The sequence below is a fragment of the Copadichromis virginalis genome, unplaced genomic scaffold (genome assembly GCF_057382275.1).
Source record: "Copadichromis virginalis isolate Kocher_CV1m ecotype Utaka unplaced genomic scaffold, C_Virginalis_male_GT1.1 unmapped_scaffold_1, whole genome shotgun sequence".
NCBI classification, from domain to species: Eukaryota; Metazoa; Chordata; class Actinopteri; order Cichliformes; family Cichlidae; genus Copadichromis; species Copadichromis virginalis.
The window spans coordinates 7,778,839-7,798,277 of NW_028188589.1; the positions used below are offsets into that span (position 1 = coordinate 7,778,839).

Consider the following 19,439-nt stretch of genomic DNA (forward strand, 5'->3'; position numbering starts at 1 on the left):
GAAGCATGGGCGACCAAATGTGAAGACGCGAAAAGCGTGATTAAGTGCTTAATCAATCATTACATTCCAAGGCATGGGTTTCCCAAGAGAATTAGATCAGACAATGGTACTCACTTCAAGAATAAAGATTTGCAAGAGGTAGAGAGGATGTTGGGAGTGCAACATAAGTTCGGGACGGTCTATCATCCTCAATCTCAAGGAAAGGTAGAGAGGATGAACCTAAATTTGAAAAACAAGTTGGCTAAAATTTGTGCGCAGACAGGGCTAAATTGGGTCGCAGCCCTGCCCATTGCTTTGATGACCATAAGATGTTCTGTTAACCAATCCACAGGTTTCACCCCTTATGAGCTGCTGACTGGGAGACAGTTTCCAGCACCCTGGACAGTGGTCCCGGTGGAGCAGCCCAGGACAAGCAACAGGTCTCATGCAGAATGTTTTAATGAGTTGAAGGCTCTTGTGTCCAGCTTTACAAAACAGGTCACTTGTGAGAGACCCACGGGGAACGGAGAGGTCCCGGACGCAAAGGCAGTGTGGCTGAAGGTCATTAAGCGAAAGTGGAAGGAGCCCCGCTGGACTGGTCCGTATGAGGTGACCGCCCGGACGGCTACAGCAGTCCAGCTGAAAGGGAAAGGCGACACCTGGTACCACTGGTCGCAGTGTGCACCCGCACACGAGAGCTTGGTGGAGGAAAACTCGTCTTCAAAGAACGCAGGTGTCAAGAAACAGAGGCAGAATAAACCTCTTCACCTGTGCAACGGGCCGACCAGTAGTCCACCTGGAAGGCCGAAGAAAGAAGAGCAGCCTAGGAGGAGATCGCCGCGCCTACAGAAAGGAGTGGTAACAAATTGAGAGTTTGAAAAGGGGTGGTTCAAATAAAAAGAGTAAAAAAGGGAAAGTGGAAGGGGCTTGCTCTGTCAATTATGTTGTCTCTATCTGTATTGGTGGGTATTTTGGTGACCTGTGGTTGTTGTCTCATTCCTTGTGCCCGAAGGTTGGTAGAGAAAGTGATTGTAAAGGCAGTGGACCCTGGGGCGGTGGCCCCTATGTCCATAATGCCGATGATGGATCTGGAGGTAGCCGAGTGGACTGAGGAGTGAACAACAACCTATGTATCGACCTCTGGTGTGCCAGAGGTCGAAAGGGGGATTGTGGGGATAAACAAAAAGTATTTTACCAGCATAATATAATCTGCAGTATGATCATTGCTTTAACAATGTAACAGATAGCTTTAAGATGGCCTTAAGATGTTTATGATGATGTTAACTTTGTATTTCAGGTGCAGTTATAACTATTTTATACATATTGCATATCTGTGCTTATTTGAGTTGATGTTCAGGTTCTTTAAAGGTCGTAAGCCTCACTGACGTGACTGTTCAGGTGATACATGCTGAGGGAAAACTAGAACATAGAAGGAATTGCAATACATGCTTACAAAACACTTATATCAGTTTATTTTATTATCTTTTATATGTTCATATTCTTATATTAAGGTTTTAGTAGAGGTTCTTGGTTAAAACATTTATTTAGTAGAAGACATACACATAGTCTCAGTGAGCTTCTGGTCTGGTAAAAGGTCAGAAGTGCAACAGGTGAATTGAGAAAGAGCATTTGAGGACGAGACACAGACAGTAGGTGAAGAGGTGACACAAAGAGCATGTGAGGTCAACACACACACACACACACACACACACTTTAAATTAGATTTATTTAGAGGAGAGGTTAGTTATGTTTGGCTGTAACTGCAAAATTGTCTTGGTAAAAGAGGAACCGTTTCTTGGTGTCTCGGCAAGAAAGAGGAACAAGACAAGAACTGAAAGGTAGACAGGAAGGGCTAGCCATGAAAATAGAAGATGATTTTCTAGGTGAAAAGTCATGATGATGTTGATCTGATCTATGTATAAAATGTATCTGTGACGCATGAAGGGGCGTCAGTAAACAAACCCTGATGTTATAAAATAATTGTTTGTGCTTTAGTAAGTTGAAGATCAATTGCTGTGATCTTCCCACGTGTGAATTAAAATCTTCGTTTGACTTCACCCGGCCGGACCAGTGTGGTTATTTTTCGATCACCTCTTGTACCCTTTCTCAATTCTTGAATCTTAACACTGTCTAGCTCTGTTTCTACCTGGCTACATCACCGTTACTGATGCTGAACCAATAACCTGGTCTGGACCAGGTTATGTTCAGAGTTTTTGTTTAAAATCAGCTGAAGTGCCTCATTTTCACTGATTCTTTCATTTACAGAAAGCTTTAAGTGAGATATAGATTCAGTCATATGTTACTAATATTACTTTTAACCTGAGTAGCGAAAGTCCGCGGTGATCTGAAAATGATGTGCCGGGAGTTGTGCCGTTCTCTGCGGCTTCAGTGACCCTCGAGCTCTCGACTAGCTGGGTAACAGACGTCGCCGAAAACGTCGAAGCACTTTTGCACTTTTGCACTTTTGCAAATATGCGATATCTTCATAAACCGAGCAGATATTTGAAGTTTACACACCCACATTCTCCCCTGAAAATATGTTAAAAGTTTATTTTGTGACCCAGGAAGATTAATAAGAGTAATTTTAAAACTTAGTAGCGGTCACCATTACCGGAAACTGGAGTTTGGCTGGGCCGCACAATGAATTCTGGGATATGGTGGGCCACGAAGGACACACCCGACCCATCCTTCAAATTCGGGGAAAAGGAGGACGCATTTGTCGGCTGCATTCGGAGGAATTTGGACAGCCTTCGGTGCGTCGCTGTGACGTAATCTGTCTACAAATGTGTCCTCAGGAGGATGCAGCCCATGAATTTGGACACACAGTTTGTAAGGAGGAAAAAACTGAGAGGACTAAGTGAAAGAGAGGCTGGAGAGTAACACAGAGCAGCAATGAATGCTGCTCACACAGTTTAGACAGTTTAGCATCAAATGTTCGAGTGAGTTAGCTCCCAGCTAACTAGCAGAGCAGCAAACTAGCAGAGCAGCTAACTAGCAAACCAGCTAACTGCACCCACAAGCTGCGACTGCGTCTTTCTAACAAGAGCGTCAGACACGCAGACTGGTTTTCTTTGTGGATGATGATGTGTTCTCACACTGATCCTTCATGATGATGCTGCCATCCACCCACTGCTCCTGGTGTTGCCAATTCCTCAGTAAGGAAAATCGCTATTGGCTGTCCTAAAAGTCGCTGGAAGTCGCTAAATGATGTCATCGCCTAATTTGGATAAATGGTCATGTAATTGTAATTGTAACATACGTTGTAGGACAGAAAAATAACATTGTGGAAGAGACATAGCGTGAGTAAAAAACGTCCTGGAATGCATTTAAATAAATAAATCATAGTTCTGTCTGTAACTATTACAACACTCTCACCACATTTGTTAACAATTCTCTCAACAAATGTGTTTTTCCTCGTTCTTTGTTATCCAGCTGCGACTTTGGTTATAAATGTGTCATAAACAGGATAAAGCAGTGCAGGTTCAATGTAATCAACCCTCAGACTGAGTTCAAAATCATCACCTGTCCCTGATACCACATCAGCACCAGAACCATGATGTGTTTACTCACATTTAAAAAGGTGGAGGTCAGTGTGAATGGACTGTTGTCATTGGTCTGAATGTGCCTCTATAAACATGTGCTCTTCATTATTGATGTTTTCCTAATGAAGAGAAAATGAGACTTAACAAAATCCTTCTGACTGTTGTTGGAGCAGGTTGGGTCCTGGGTTTGAGTCCCCCGCTGAACCACAGGGGCTTCTAGCTTTGTTTCACAGTGTATAGAACACCAAATAAAACCAAATCACAAAAAAACACATCAGACTTTGAGGGTTGAACCAAGGATGAGGAAGCAGACTCGGCCCCAAACATCTGGATATATGGATGTTACCACAGCAACCACAGCAGTGTGCTCTCAGTATATTTAGTTGTATAAAGGTGTTTGTGGTGTGTTGCAGCTGAAGCATGTATGTTGACACAGGGAGAAAATAGTGTGAGGACACTGTTCACAGCAGTCACAGCTCGCTGCCTTCAACAGTCTCTTCCTTCCTTGTTTGGATGTCACTGATATCATCTTCTGCTCTCACACTGACCACCTGTTGGAGCTAACATGCTAACATGGAAGCAGCAGGTATGCCACCTGTGGCAGCTGAGGTCACGTGATCTGAGTGTTTGAACCAGACGTTGGAGCAGCGTTTCCAAACATCTGCACTTCAGAAGCTCCAAAGTGTGGAAATGTCACTGTGGAGCGTCTCATCACTATCTAAGAGATTTTCTTGCCTCTGCAAAGCGAAGCTTGCAAACAGCACCATAGTTTGTCAATCCCAACCAATCAGAGCGCTCCTTATGTCACGTCACATGACTCGTGTGTTTTCCTCTTTGATTAGCACCCAAAGAACTAAAGAAAGGCTAAAAGGACGTTCAGCCAATCAAATCCCTCCTAGCAACAGGAAGTCTAGAGAGGAAATGGAGCAGAGAAGGAGAATCACCAGTTTAAATGTCTGAGTTTTAAACTGGTGACCCTCTAAAGAGGCTTTTATTGACTCTTTCTGTTTTCTTTACAGCTTTTTTTCACCATTTAAACTGTTTAATATCAGATTTAGAAATAACTTTTGGACAGTTTTTCTACATTTGCACTAAAATGAGACATAAATAATGACTTTCTGACTTTACGTTGGACTAATCTAACGACTCAGCCTGGCTATGTTGGACTGGGTGTGGCAGCAGCTCCCAGTTTGAGTTCAGGAGACAGACACTCTCTCTACTTTGAAGATCAGCTTCAAACTTTCCTTTTTGATAAAGCTTATAGTTCGAGCTGGATCAGGTGACCCTGAACCATCCCTTAGTTATGCTGCTATAGGCTGAGGCTGTTGGTGGACTTCCCATGATGCTCTGCTTTCTTCTCCCCTCTTTTCACCCCTGATGCTTTTATATGTCACTACTACGTGTCCTTAACTTTTGTCTCTCTGTTTTGTTCTTGTCTCTCTGAGCTCATCTCTTCTCTTTCCCCTCACCCTGCAACCAGTCATGGTAGATGCTCCTCCTGGAGCCTGTTTTCACTGGGAGGATCTTTGTGTCAAAGGGAGTTCTTCTTCCCACCATCACCAAGTGCTGCTCACAGTGGATTGTGTCGTGAAATCTATCAATGTAGAGCAGTGAGACAAACCACGGAGGCCCCAGAGAAGTGCAATCAACTCAAAATAAGCACAAATATGCAATGTGTATGAAATACTTCTGACCGTACTTGTAATAAGAGTTAACATAATGGAAGGATCCTCAAATGAACATGTTCAATAGACAACTTTAATGCAATATCAATACTGTGAGAAATATTATTAGATGGAATAATGCTGTAAAGAACATTATTAATGCAGTTATAATGATGCAGATTATATGGCAGCAATAAAAGAATTTCTGTATCTCCACAATTGTCTGATGTTTGGGGCTTTCTCTCTAATATTGGAGGCGGTTACCTTACACTGTTAAACAGCTTCAGATGACTGTTGTTGTCCTTTGGGAATTGTCACTTTTAAATAAAGTTACATTGAATGGATGTAAATGGATAGATGTTATTGTGACAAAGAGAAAACGGTTGTTGACAGATTGATTGTTGTTTTGTGTGTCTGCAGTCTGTCAGGCTGTCTGATCACAGAGTAAGGCTGTACTTCTCTGGCCTCAGCTCTGAGCTCCAACCCCTCCCATCTGAGAAAGCTGGACCTGAGCTACAATCATCCAGGTCCCTCAGGAATGAAGCTGCTGTCGGCTGGACTGAAGGATCCAGGCTGGAGACTGGACACTCTCAGGTATGGAGAGAATGTCTGATAGAGGAGAAAGAGCTGGAAACATTTCCTGTGTCCTTCACTCACTTCCTGTTTGTTTCCTGCAGATGACACATGAACAATCACACATGCAGGAATATTTTCAGGGACAGACACACTAGTCTAGCTGGATTCATGGATATTTATGTAGGGGGTCTCCAAGGAGTCTGTTTGCAGGAACATCTAGGTCACAGGTGTACCTGAGATAGATACCAGTGTACCTAATAAAGTGTGAGCTAACATTTGGAAATGGAAGCTAAAATAATGACAAACTCTACATTCACAGCTGAATTCACAATAAATTTGTTCTCAAGTGCACATTTTTCTGTTATTGTTCTCAAACAACAGAATGAGAATGAAATATTGATTCTAACAGGGCCCATAAACTTTACTAACTAAACATTACTGTGAGCAGCTCCTCCATCACTTCAAAACTGTCATCAACACCACGGACATACATTGGGAGCTGGGCAGTGTCGGTGATGTCTGTGGTCTCATCAAGAGCGACTGAGTATACACTGAAACATTTGGCTTTCTCACACAGTTGGTCATAAATGTCACTTGACAGGTCAGAAATGCGATCTGCTGCGGTGTTGGCAGAAAGGCTGATGTTGCTAAACTGACCTTTCTTTCCCGGACAGACTATATTTGCAGCCTGCAATATGCACTTTTAGACAAATGCACCTTCTGTGAATGGCTTCCCTGCTTTAGCAATCATCTCACTAACCACGTGGCTCCGACTGCTGCATTATTCTCTTTGGTTGCTTTCTTGGAGAAATCTTGCTGCCTCAGTAGATCTGTTTTAAGACTGGCAACCCGGTTCGCTCTCTCGTCTCCCTGGTATTTTGCATCCAGCTCAGCATGTCTAGTTGTGTAATGACGTTTCAAATTGTATTCCTTGTGCAGCGCAACTTTCTCTGTGCAAATAAGACAGGTCGGGGTGCCCCTGTGCTCAACAAAGAAATATTGCATTGCCCACTTTTCCTGAAATTGTCGGTGCTCATCACCAACCTTTCTCTTCACCGCAGGCTTTGAAAAAGACATGTTTGGGGCTATGTGACATTTATAATTCTACTTGGTGTCACTGTCGCATTGAAGTTTCAATCAAGCGTTTAGCCGACGGACGGGGAACGTCTCAACGCGTAGAGAACGTCATTTCTGCTTCTTTTTCTTGCAACCGTAGCACGGCGATCGGCAGATAAAAAGCCGGTAGCAGTCTCCTTTGTTTTTACGCTCGATGTTCATGTCTTTCATGATGACACGAACACCGTGGCGTTTGCAGATGGTAGAAAGTGCAGGGATAGCGAGCGCAAAAAAGGCGACTGCTCACGGCGCCGGGCTGTTGTTACAGGAGAAAGAAGCGGAAATGACACCGTGACATATAACAAATAACATCAGCTGTTTCTGATGTTAGTTGTTTTGACTGCTTTTACATTATATTGAAATATATGTAATGTTCATGTTTGCTGCAATGCAAACGCAGTGATGCAAATAAAAACATGGAGCCACAAATTACGGTGCGACCCTATAATTAGTCCGGGTTACCGGGGACTGTTGTTGCCGATGAACAGGTGTCGCTATGTGACTGCAGACTAAATTGGGCTGCATTGAGTTCATGACTTTTCTTTTATCCCGCCGCCTACGCATCACTGTGAGAGTTAATATGAGATCTCTCTCTGTGGAAAAATAACTTTAAATCCCACTGACGTGTGTATAAATCTATATACGTATAATGTCCCGCTGGGCAGCAACTTAAAAAAACAACTTTTTTTGAAGTGTTGTGAACGCAGCGCGCTGGGGCGAATGTCGGCGTTTGCCCAATAGAAAGGAGGAAGCCAGCCAGGCACAGGAAAGAAAGAAACACTCCAGGGCAACGCTGCTGGAACTTTGACTCATTGAGAAATGTTTCCCTGCTTGCATCAAGCCCGGCTGGTGTCCCCTGAGATCCATATCCCACCCTGATTGGTGGGTTAATTCAGCTCCGCCCACAACACTGTAAAGTGTCATACATTATCAAACTAACATTACATTCTCATATTAAGGTGGGGCCAAAAACTATCGTCCTGCGGGCCGCAATTGGCCCGCGGGCCGCGAGTTTGAGACCCCTGGTGTAGGAGGACACCTGCTCTGTGTCTGGTTAAGTATAAGAGCCCTTTGTTAGGGGGACCGCTGGACTCTTAGCACCAGCTTTGGGGTCACAGGGTCACATCTGGAACACAAACCTACACTATGCACACACACACACACACACACACACACACACACACACACAGACACACAGACACACACACACACGCACACACACACACACACACACAGACACACACACACACACACACACACACACAGACACACAGACACACACACACACACACAGACACACACACACACACACACGCACACACACACACACACACACAGACACACACACACACACACAGACACACACACACACAGACACACACACACAGACACACAGACACACACACACAGACACAGACACAGACACACACACACAGACACACACACACACACACACACACACGCACAGACTGGTACTCTTTGTTCATACCTGTGTAAGACGTCATAATGAACTTGTGCATATTCATGTAAGCTCAATAAAGAGCAGTGTTACGAGGGAGCAGACGAGAGCGACTGAGGTCAAGTGAAGGAACGGCGCTGTCACAGTTCTCTCCCTCATCAATTGTCTGGTTCCAGCGGTGGGTCTGTGCTAGACGACCCATCACCAGCTTTTTCCACTGGTTACCAGTACGTGGTAGAATCCACTTCCAGATCTGGTTGTCTTTAAATCTGTGAATGGATTGGCTCCATCTTATCTCTCTTTAACAAAAGAATCCAAGTGGAGCCCTCAGGTCTGCAGATAAGCAGCTTCTGACCAGAACTAGACGTAAAAACAGAGGTGAGCTTTATCGATGGCTGCAGCCAAACTCTGGAACAGTCGCCCTTCACATCAGGTCGTCACCAACACTGGACATTTTTAAAAGCCGGTTGGAAACACATTCGTACTCTGTAGCTTTCAATCCTGACCAGTCTTTATAGTCATTACTGTGTATGTTTCCTATTTTCTCTCTACTCTGTGCAGCACTTTGGCTCAAGCTGTTTTTAAATGTGCTGATAAATAAATGTAGATTTCTTTGAATAAAACAGTGGAGCCGAGCTTTGAGCTCAGTGTGTAACAGTGTGTGTGTGAGAGCCATGTAATGTCCATGTGTGCATGCTGACTGTGCTGCTCTGACCCCCCTCCTCCTTTCAGGGTGGAGCCTGCTGGAGTCCGATGGTTGAGACCAGGTCTGAGGAAGTGTAAGTGTGTTTTTAATGGGATTCATGAAAACAAAGCAGCACACATTCAACCATCTTCATCATGTCAGGAGTCATCATCAAAGTGTCAATCAATGAACAGATGATGGATCAATAACTGCAGCTGGATTGTGTTTGTTCTCTCCATCAGATTCCTGTCAACTCACAATCGACACAAACACAGTGAACACAAAGCTCCAACTGTCTGACAACAACAGGAAGGTGACACATGTGGAGGAGGTTCAGTCATATCCTGATCATCCAGACAGATTTGATGATTATCAGCTGCTGTGTAGAAATGGTCTGACTGGTCGCTGTTACTGGGAGGTCGAGTGGAGAGGAGACGTTGATATATCAGTGAGTTACAGAAGCATCAGAAGGAAAGGAGACAGTAATGACTGTTGGTTTGGAGACAATGATCAGTCCTGGAGTCTGAGCTGCTCTGATGATGGTCCTCAGTCTGTTTGGCACAATAACAGAGAAACATCCATCTCCTCCTCCTCCTCCTCCTCCTCCTCTGTCTCTAACAGAGCAGCAGTGTATGTGGACTGTCCTGCTGGCACTCTGTCCTTCTACAGAGTCTCCTCTGACACTCTGATCCACCTCCACACCTTCAACACCACATTCACTCAAACTCTTTATCCTGGGTTTAGGTTCAGTCCCTGGTCTCCTGGTTCCTCAGTGTCCCTGTGCTGAGTGGAGTGTAAAGAGTGTCTCCTGTTACAGAAACACTCTGACTGTTGAACAGATAGTTCAGTCTGTACATGTCTGTCTCTTTCACTCACAAACACGTTTTCAGATTCATGGATTCAATCAGTTGATGTTTGAAACTCTTCTAAATGATTCCTTGTAAACTTCTTCAGTCACAAACAAACAGGAAGTGATGTCACATGTGTTCCTGTCCACACAGCAGAATGAGTCTATTGCTGACAGTGATGTACAAACAGAGTGAGCATTTCTGAGGCCCAAAATAAACTGAGTAGTTCACTGAATGAACAATGGACTGTGAGCTCAGTTCCTTCATCATTAGTATGGATTATATATGTATATGTATTATATTAGTATCATATATATCAGGTGCTGCTGCTTTCAGTCATTGTGCAAATGTGCTGTTTGTAAGCTTGTAAAGCTGCAGTCAGCTGAGACTGAAGAAGTCACCTGATCAGTGAGCAAACGTTTCTGAAAACGTCCAGATGAACAGAATCAACCTTTTGGGATCAGCCAGCAATGCAGCATCATTGTTGTTCAGCTTCAGAGGTTTGCAGGAATGAACTGATGACCAGAAACAGCTGCAAAGTCCAAGAAAATACCAGCTGGAGTTCAGCTGCATTTGAAGAAGTCAAAGAAAAGTAAGGATGGCAAAGGGCGACGTTTTCTTCCAAAGAGCTGCAAACATGGTCGACGCCTCATTAGAAGAATCATCTGGACATTTGTGAGGAACTCTAACCAAGAAAGCAACGTCACACAGATCCAACAGACAGTTTCCATGACTGCAAGTGTTGAGTGGAAAAATGCTACATTGCATTATTGCATCCTCTCACCACAGGAGGCGCTGTTGGCACCACTGATTGCTGATCAGCTGTTCTCTGATGATCTGATTGATACTGTGAATAACGGGACTCACTGAACTCTGTGACACAGTGAAGATTACAGAGTTTAACTTCACCCTTTAAGACTGACCACAGAACCAAGTCCGCCAGAGCTTTTGTTATATTTTTACATGCTGTGGAGCCATTTGTGGGAGCATTTCAAGTTGCTATACATCAATACAACTGTTATAGCCCTAATTTTAATAATATGTCTGCATTAAGTCCATAGTAACTACATAAACTGCAAAAACAACCTCTGCTCATCCATCTCTGTGTGTATCAGGATACATTTGGTTCATAATACACAGAAAAATCAGAGTTATTACCTGTAATAAATGTGAAAGATTCCTGCAGTGATAACCAGGCAGGACTGAAACACATCCAAGCTGTCACCACGGTAACAGCAGCGTCCATCCACAGGTGAGGGGAGGAGCAAAAAGAGGGACTTTGACCATTTTATACTAAAAACACTCAACTAATGTTTCTAATATGAAACAAATAAGCCCACATTAATGTGAGCGTTTATTAAATAATAATAATGATGATTTCCTCCTGATCTCATTTCCACAGCAGAGAAAACTGTGGTGTATATTGAGGTGGAGGGTGTGGTCTGTGGCTCAGGTGTAGAGTGAGGGTGGGGTGCACCACAGCAGCATGCTGGGACTGCTGAGGGTGGAGGAGGGAGTGATGATGACATCAGAGCTGCAGCACAGAGACCAGTGAACACACAGTCTGTTCATCTTTGCATAGATACAATATACAGCACAATATTGAATGACAGACACGCTGTGGGAGCTTCCACAGATACACTGACGTCAGCATCCAGAGTCCTCCTGCTGCTCCCCCCTCAGAGCCCCGTGATCAGCACCAACACATTCAGTTAGATGACAGAGTCCAGCTGCAGCTAGAATCAGCTCCCCTCTGTGAACAACAGCACAGCGTCAGTGTTTCACACTCAGTGAAAGGAGGAAACAGCAGAAGAACACCATGTGTGCTACGTTTCCCAGGACACACTACAAACTGCACAAATACAGAGCAGCACGTGGAAGGACCTGGAGCTGCATTTACAGAGCTGCAGACAGCGTGATGTCCTGTATGGACAGGTGGAAGGAACCAAGTCCTCAGCTGGAACACTCGTGTTTGTCCACAGACAGGAAACACAGCAGGAAACTTCCTCACAGAAGTGCAGCTCATGGATAACACACTTCCTGTCAGTCAGAATGAGGCTGCAGCCAAACACAGAAAGGTGTTTTTGTCCAGATGAGCCCAGAGAAGAAACACGAGTGTTCACAGACATCAGAAGCTCAGAGAGGTGAAACATGAGGTTGGAGTCCTCGTCAGCATCCAGAAGAGCTGCTGTGAAACCCTGAGTACTCATGACAGACTCTGATGGCACAAACACATCATGATTCAAACAGAAAGACAAACATGGAGCTCCTGATCCTCCTGCATGAGAACAAGCTGACATGAGCGCTGTGTCTGAGAGTGTCTCCCTGTCACAGTGACAATAACACAGCTGCTGCTCACAGTCATTAAACTGACCTGAGGTCAGCTGTGCTCCTTACATATGAACCATGTGACCTCACATCAGTGCTGTGGATGACTGTAGTCATAGAAGAGTAGAGCTGTAGCAGGTGGTGTGAGGAGGAGGTGGTGTATTCTAGTTAACGCAGTACTGAAACACTCCAGCAGAGGGCGCTGTTAAGTCCTTATTGTAACACAGTTACTGTGTGCAGTTAGACTTCATACATAATCTGCACTTATTTCCATCAGACATGCTGTCAGTAAATGATTGGTTTCTATTGATTCTACTTCCTGTTGCCTCGTTTGATGACAGTGAAACAATCACAGCTGATTGTGTGATGATGTAAACTGTCACTGTTACATTCAGTGTGTGTGACATAATGTTAGTGCAGGCTGATAACAGCCTGGTTCTGTTAGAAACACATGAACGTGTCCATAGATCAGTGTGTGTTTAACATGAGAGCTTCAGCCCTGCTGATGTGTTAAATAAAGACATGCAGGAAAACTGATGAGACTCTGAAATAACTCTTTATATTTATAATGTAACTCTGCATCAAAAGAACAACAAAGGATCCCAGACAGGTTTCTGTGAACAAAGACCATTCTGATGTTTCTGTGTTTCTAACACTTTGACATTATTAGTAAACAGACTGCAGTGAGCAGCATTTATAAAGAGCTTCTATATAAAGATATGACAGCTGTTTGACAAGTTTATCACTCTGTGTTTGGACCTGATCAGTCCAGCTGTTTACTTGAAACATGTTCATTTACCTGTTCTGTTATATTCATGTTCTTGTCTCTGTTGAAAACACATTTTAATGTCCCTCAGATTTTTCTCCCAGATGAATAAATCTAAAAATGACACAAACTGACTGCAGCTACTTTTTGTCCTTTCTGTCAAAAACCTTCATGTGACTCATGAGAGACACGTTTCAGCTGTTTGTGACAGATCAGAGGCCAACAAGTCATTTATAACACTTTCCATCATTGTTTAAAGTTCTCAGTGTTTCTGTGTTGCTGCGTATAGGATCTCCCAGCATCATCACTGTGCTGTCCAATCATTGTGTGCGAGGTTACCCTTATAGTGCGATGTGTGTTTGCACAAAGAGAAGCATGTGTGTCAAATATAAATAAGCACAGAACAGAAACAGCTGCTCGTTTCTTCTGTTTAGAGTCAAGTTAGTGTTTTGTGTCTTTGTTTGAGGCCTGATGTCGAGCAGAGGTGTGTGTAACTGCACTGGTCTGTTATATGTGTGAAGTGTGTGCTTCTCTTCAGCATCATCTTTGTCACTGCTGATTCCTTTGTGTCATCATGTGTTGAGAAGAGAGAACAGTTATAACGGAGGAGCAAAAGGAAGCCCTGAAATCTGCATCAACAAGGAAGTGTTGGCTCACCAGTGATCCCAGCAGAGCCACTGGTTTGGCTCCAGTTGTTACAGATTCAATGATGTTGTTGCTACAGATACATGTCAGCATCTTTATTGAATTTAATATGAAGCAGAAATGGTGTCATTAGGAGAAGAAGAGGAGAACAAGTCCGGCGAGGAGGCAGCAGCTCTTAAAGATGAAACAGCAGCTCAGCCCTGAGCTCAGAGAGCTGCACATGAAAAAGCTCCTCAAGCAGATCCTGTCAGAGGTTTGTCATCAACAGGAGGAACTGTTCACATCATAGGATGAAGATGCTGTCAGCTGGATGAAGAAGGTTATTTAATGCAAACGTTCACACTGAAGTCAAATTGTTGTCGTGTTGAACAGATTCATGTACTGATCGTCTCCAGAATGTTAGAAGAGCTTCAATGAATCATTAGAAACAACTTACAGCTGCACAGCTGTGTCAAACACATCTGTGTGTCATTGTGGGATTGTTGTGTTTCTACATGTGACACACGTCTAAAACATGCACACAATCTGAACACAAACAGGGACTCATGTGTTCCCACAGCCAGATGCTGAGAGCCATTTCCTTGTAGTCCTGTGTCTACATACATGAACCATTAGATGTTATTGGAATGATTGTCAGCTCTGATAGTTTCATGTGTGTTTAGCTGGACGCTGTTTGATCCTCGACATGTTTAAAGGTGTCCAGTCCTGAGACACTGGGGCTGGAAACAGCTGTGATGTCATTGGACTGTCACACAGACAGAAGTGCATGAAGTGAGCAGCCGAGGAGCCGCTGATGTTTTGGATTCAACAGCATTTGAAAGGTCGACACAGACACATTTGCACACAGAAAGCTGAATCTGTCATATGCCACAGTGAACTCACTGTTCAGTGTTTTTCAGGAAGCTTCTTAACTGCCTCTGCTGCCAAACAAGCAGCTGATGTCCTTGAGAAGAAGCTGAAGAAGTCTTCAACAACAAATACAGGAAGTGGACTTTCAAATACTAGATTCACTTTAGACTCACAGAGAAATGACTCAACCAGCTGTGTTTGACTATATGAAAGGTCAGTGTGTGTCTGCACACAGACTGTTGTGTTGGACTGTTATTCAGTTGTCTGCTGAATGTTTTCAAATGTCTGCATCTCAGCTGTGATGAGGCTGGGGGTCATGGGAGGCCACCGTAGCAGCCTCTTCAACATCATGACATCATCATAAATGCTGCTGGACTGTCTGATGGGCTGACGGTGAAAAAGCCGTCGGGAAGGAAACAGAAGACATTTCAGAGGCTGCAGCAGATTTCTTTGATTCGGGGCCTTTTTCAGCTTTATTGGACAGAGCAGTGAAGATAAGTGACAGCAAAGCAGAGAGAAAGGGGGCGTGGCCCGGGTCAAAGCCAGGCCAGCTGCTCTCCACCTCGTGGTCACCTGCTCATCCTAGTGAGCTCCACCAGCAGCCCTTTCACACACTTTACACTGTCAAACACTGTGTGTGGACCTCAGCTAACAACAGGCTACATTTAAGTCTGGACTACATGCTTTTATATTGTTTTTATTCCATCAGCAGCTCAACATCATGAGCAGCTTTGACATAAAGACATCAAACTCAAGCTGACTTTAAACTACTTTTAATACAGGGGCTCAAAAACAACAACATCTTTATTATATATCAGGACACAAAGTCATTTCATCTCAAAGGGAAACAGCTTTATTTGGAATAACCAGCACTATCAACTGGTTTGGGATCTCCACCAGTTTCATGTCTTTGCAGCTTCTCCAACAAAGTTCCTGTAAAATCAGCATGTTTGTCTTTATTGGTTTGATAGTGATTGATTATTCAGTCCCAATCTGCTGTCATCTAAAGAACAAAATGATGTTTCTATGAGTCACAAAGCTCCAGATGTTGTCGGCTTCACAAAGAAAACAAAGAACTTAAACACAAAGTGTTTGGAGCCAAAATGTTCCCAAGCTGCTCTTTTTGAAATGGCAGAGGTACAGTGGTGTCTAACAGCACACTGTGCAAGGCAAACATGTTATTGTTGGATGAAACTTCATGAATCCTTTGTAGATTTGAGCTGTTGGAGCCTTTCTTTTCTCTTCAGGTGTACAGATGCTGAGGAGGCAGGTGGAGCAGGTGGAGCTGTTGTGATGCTGCAGAGGGTGTGTCTTAGTAACTCTGTGAGGCAGAACTGGATCCAACATTGTGGATGTGTTGATGTTGGAGCCATTAAGAGTCTCTGGCCACACTGTAGGATTTCCCTTTGATCCACTGTGGGGGCATTTTGGAGTCTGTCAGTGAAACTCTTCATGTTTGTGTTTGACTCCAGTTTATAGAAACAGAGAAATGTGTCATGCTTTTGTTCGGCCTCCACAAATACACACATTTGTTCATTGGTTGGACTTTTTGGAAGGAGACACATTGAAAACCATGTTAATGAGATCTTGTTGTTTCCTGTGGATCCGACACAGAGAGTGGACTTCAGACAGAAAGCGTGGAAGAGATTTTAGAGGCCGTGTGTGGCAACAGGAAGTTTCTGTGTGTTTGCTGATCTTACATGTGGAAAACAACACGTGATGTTTGTGAAGTTCTACAATGATCATTGTTCTCACAGCATTTTGAGTGGGAACAGTTCAAACTGGGAGTAGTGGGAGTTATTTACTGATTGAAACAAGCTGAATGTTTCTGTGACGATGAAGATCAGCAGCTCAGCTGATCAATGAACTGACATCTATCAGTCGTTTCATGAGATGAAGTCATCAGAAGACATTTGTTCTGACTGTGTGATGAATGTCAGAACGTCAGGGCTCTGCTTTAGTCACTGCTTGATGATCATTGGCTCATTGTTGAATCCAGGGCCCAGTCTGACCTCTGACCTTTGCTGCAGGTCTTCTGTGTTATCTCCACTTTCATGTCTGATCTTCTGCTGTATCGTCCAAAATAAACATCTGGATCATTTCCAACACTTCAGCAGATCTTTAGTTTGGGCAGTGCAGCACAGAATAACACATATTGTACTATACTGCCCACTTCCTGATCTTATTGGATCTGTGTGTGAGGTTGGTGAAGGAAACACATGTTTACTGAGTGAGTCGCTGCCATTAGGAACTAGTTTTTATATCACAGCCTGGAAATCACACAGGACCATTTCTGCAAGTGAAAAGTCGTCATTGGAGGAAAATGATTGTGTAGTTTGTGCGACTGAAGAATTGTCCCAACTACATGTGCTGCTGACCTTTGTGAGATTATTCGGTTATCATATGTTACCTTATATATGTAATCAAAGTAGTTGATACTGCTGTAGATCATATTATACCCTGTCTTATTTAATGAATCATTTCAATGTAAGCAGCTATCTCCTGGAAGTTTTCAGTCTTTTGAATATGTGGCTTTACAGCTGAAGGCCCCATCCAAAGTTGTGTTTCTTAATGTTTACAGGCCTCCCAAATACTGCACAGACTTTTTTAATGACCTCAGTGAACTGCTGTCTGTGACCTGTGTTGATTTTGACTGTGTAATTATTGCTGGGGATTTTAACATTCATGTGGACAACCCTCAGGACAAAGGGACTAAAGACCTGAGTAACACTCTGGGCAACTTTGGGCTGACTCAGCATGTAACAGAGGCCACACATAATAGAGGACACACTCTCGACCTACTGATCTCCAAAGGCCTGAGCATTTCAAAGGTTACTGTGTCTGATGTGGGCGTGTCTGATCATTACTGTGTTTTCTTTGAAAGTAAAATCTCAGCCCACACAAATATATCAACAACAGTGATCACAAAACGGTGTATAACTGAACACAGTAGTGCAATTTTTAACCAGGTCTTCCCATTAACACCTGACCTGTCCAGAGGGTCAGTCAATGAGCTCGTCAATAGCTTCAATGCTAACATGTTAAATGTAATGGACACTATTGCTCCCATTAAGGTGAAGGTTATCTCTGGAAGGAAAAAGTCTCCATGGAGAAACTCCACACTGGTGAAAAAAGAAAAAAGAGAGTGTAGGAAAGCTGAGCGCAGATGGAGAAAAACAAACCTCCAGGTTCATTATGACATTTATAAAGAGAAACTTCACAATTATAATTTACAACTGAGGAGTGCAAGGAGGTCCTACTTCTCTGACATCATCACTAAAAACAGCCATAATGCTCGGGTCTTATTTTCTACAGTTGACAGGCTAACAAACCCTCCTGTGTCAGTGGCAGCTGAACTTCATTCGACCATGGCCTGCAATGACTTTGCCAAATTCTTCACAGAAAAAATCCAAAAAATTAGACAAGCAATTGGTACATCAACAGCAGATCCAGGATATGTACTGTGTCCACCAAAAAACTGTTTAAACACCATGAAACAGTTTCAACCTATTAACAGCAAAGACCTGGAGGACATCTTAGGTCAACTGAATTCCTCCTCCTGCTGTTTAGATGTCCTGCCAACAAGTTTTTTCAAAAAGGTCTCAAAGACTTTAGAGTCAGACCTGTTACAGATCGTCAACTTTTCTTTATTATCAGGTGTGTTTCCAGAACCACTAAAAACTGCTGTAATTAAACCTATACTGAAAAAGGACAATCTTGACAAGACACAAATGAACAACTACAGGCCGATCTCAAATCTCCCGTTTTTAAGTAAGATCATTGAAAAAACAGTTTCTCAACAGCTCAATTACTTCTTAAAACAGAATAATTGCTACGATGCCTTCCAGTCAGGTTTTAGACAGAACCACAGCACTGAAACCGCTCTGACCAAAGTGTTTAATGACATATGTCTGAATACAGACAGTGGAAAAATGTCAGTCTTAGTTTTACTGGATCTCAGTGCAGCATTTGATACAGTTGACCACAACATATTACTCAAACGACTGGAGAACTGGGCAGGTATTTCAGGAACTGTACTAAACTGGTTCAAAACATACGTAGAAAACAGGAAATACTTTGTATCAATAGGTAACTTCACATCTGAGCAGACAAGTATCACATGTGGAGTTCCCCAAGGTTCCATCTTGGGACCCTTTCTGTTTAACATTTACATGCTCCCACTGGCACAGATTATAAACAACAACAAAATAAACTATCACAGCTATGCAGATGACACACAAATATATATCACAATGTCACCAGGAGACCAAGGCCCTGTGCAGGCTCTTGGTAAATGCATTGAGGAAATCAATGACTGGTTGTGCCACAATTTTCTCCAGCTAAACAAAAACAAAACTGAGGTAATAGTCTTTGGCGCCAAAGAAAAACGATTACAGGTCACCAGAGAACTTCAATCTATACATCTAAAAACCACAAACCAGGCGAGAAATTTGGGTGTAGTGATGGATGCAGACCTAAACTTAGAAAAACACATTAAGACAATAACAAAGTCAGCTTACTATCACCTCAAGAATATTTCAAGGATAAAAGATCTGATGTCTCAACAGGACCTGGAAAAACTAGTCCATGCATTCATCTTTAGTAGGCTTGATTACTGTAACAGCATCTTTACAGGTCTACCTAAAACATCAGTCAGACAACTACAGCTCATTCAGAACTCTGCTGCTCGAGTCCTCACTAAGACCAAAAAAGTGGACCACATCAGTCCAGCTCTGAGGTCCTTACACTGGCTGCCTGTCCGTCAGAGGATAGACTTCAAAGTTCTGATGCTGGCCTATAAAGCTCTGAATGGTTTAGGACCAAAATACATCAGTGACCTCCTGACCCAGTATGAACCTTCCAGATCACTCAGGTCATCTGGATCCGGTCTTTTATCAGTTCCCAGAGTCAGAACCAGACACGGAGAAGCTGCATTCAGCTTTTATGCTCCTTATATCTGGAACAAACTCCCAGAAAGCCTC

General features: G+C 43.3%; 3 protein-coding genes across 3 annotated transcripts in view; all 3 read left to right on the forward strand.

Annotated features, from left to right (window-relative positions):
- The window catches only part of LOC146679721 (protein NLRC3-like), a 128,149-nt gene that overhangs the window by 20,315 nt on the left and 88,395 nt on the right, over nucleotides 1-19,439 (forward strand). The gene's annotated exons all lie outside the window — the stretch shown is intronic.
- LOC146679722 (uncharacterized) overlaps nucleotides 1-19,439 on the forward strand; it is a 193,503-nt gene that overhangs the window by 20,297 nt on the left and 153,767 nt on the right. The window lies entirely within an intron of this gene.
- LOC146679723 (stonustoxin subunit alpha-like) lies at nucleotides 5,579-11,266 on the forward strand. Its single transcript, XM_085450155.1, has 3 exons — nucleotides 5,579-5,779; nucleotides 9,069-9,115; nucleotides 9,264-11,266. The coding sequence occupies exons 1-3, from the start codon at nucleotides 5,724-5,726 to the stop codon at nucleotides 9,806-9,808; spliced, it is 648 nt and encodes a 215-aa protein (XP_085306281.1). The 5' UTR covers nucleotides 5,579-5,723; the 3' UTR covers nucleotides 9,809-11,266.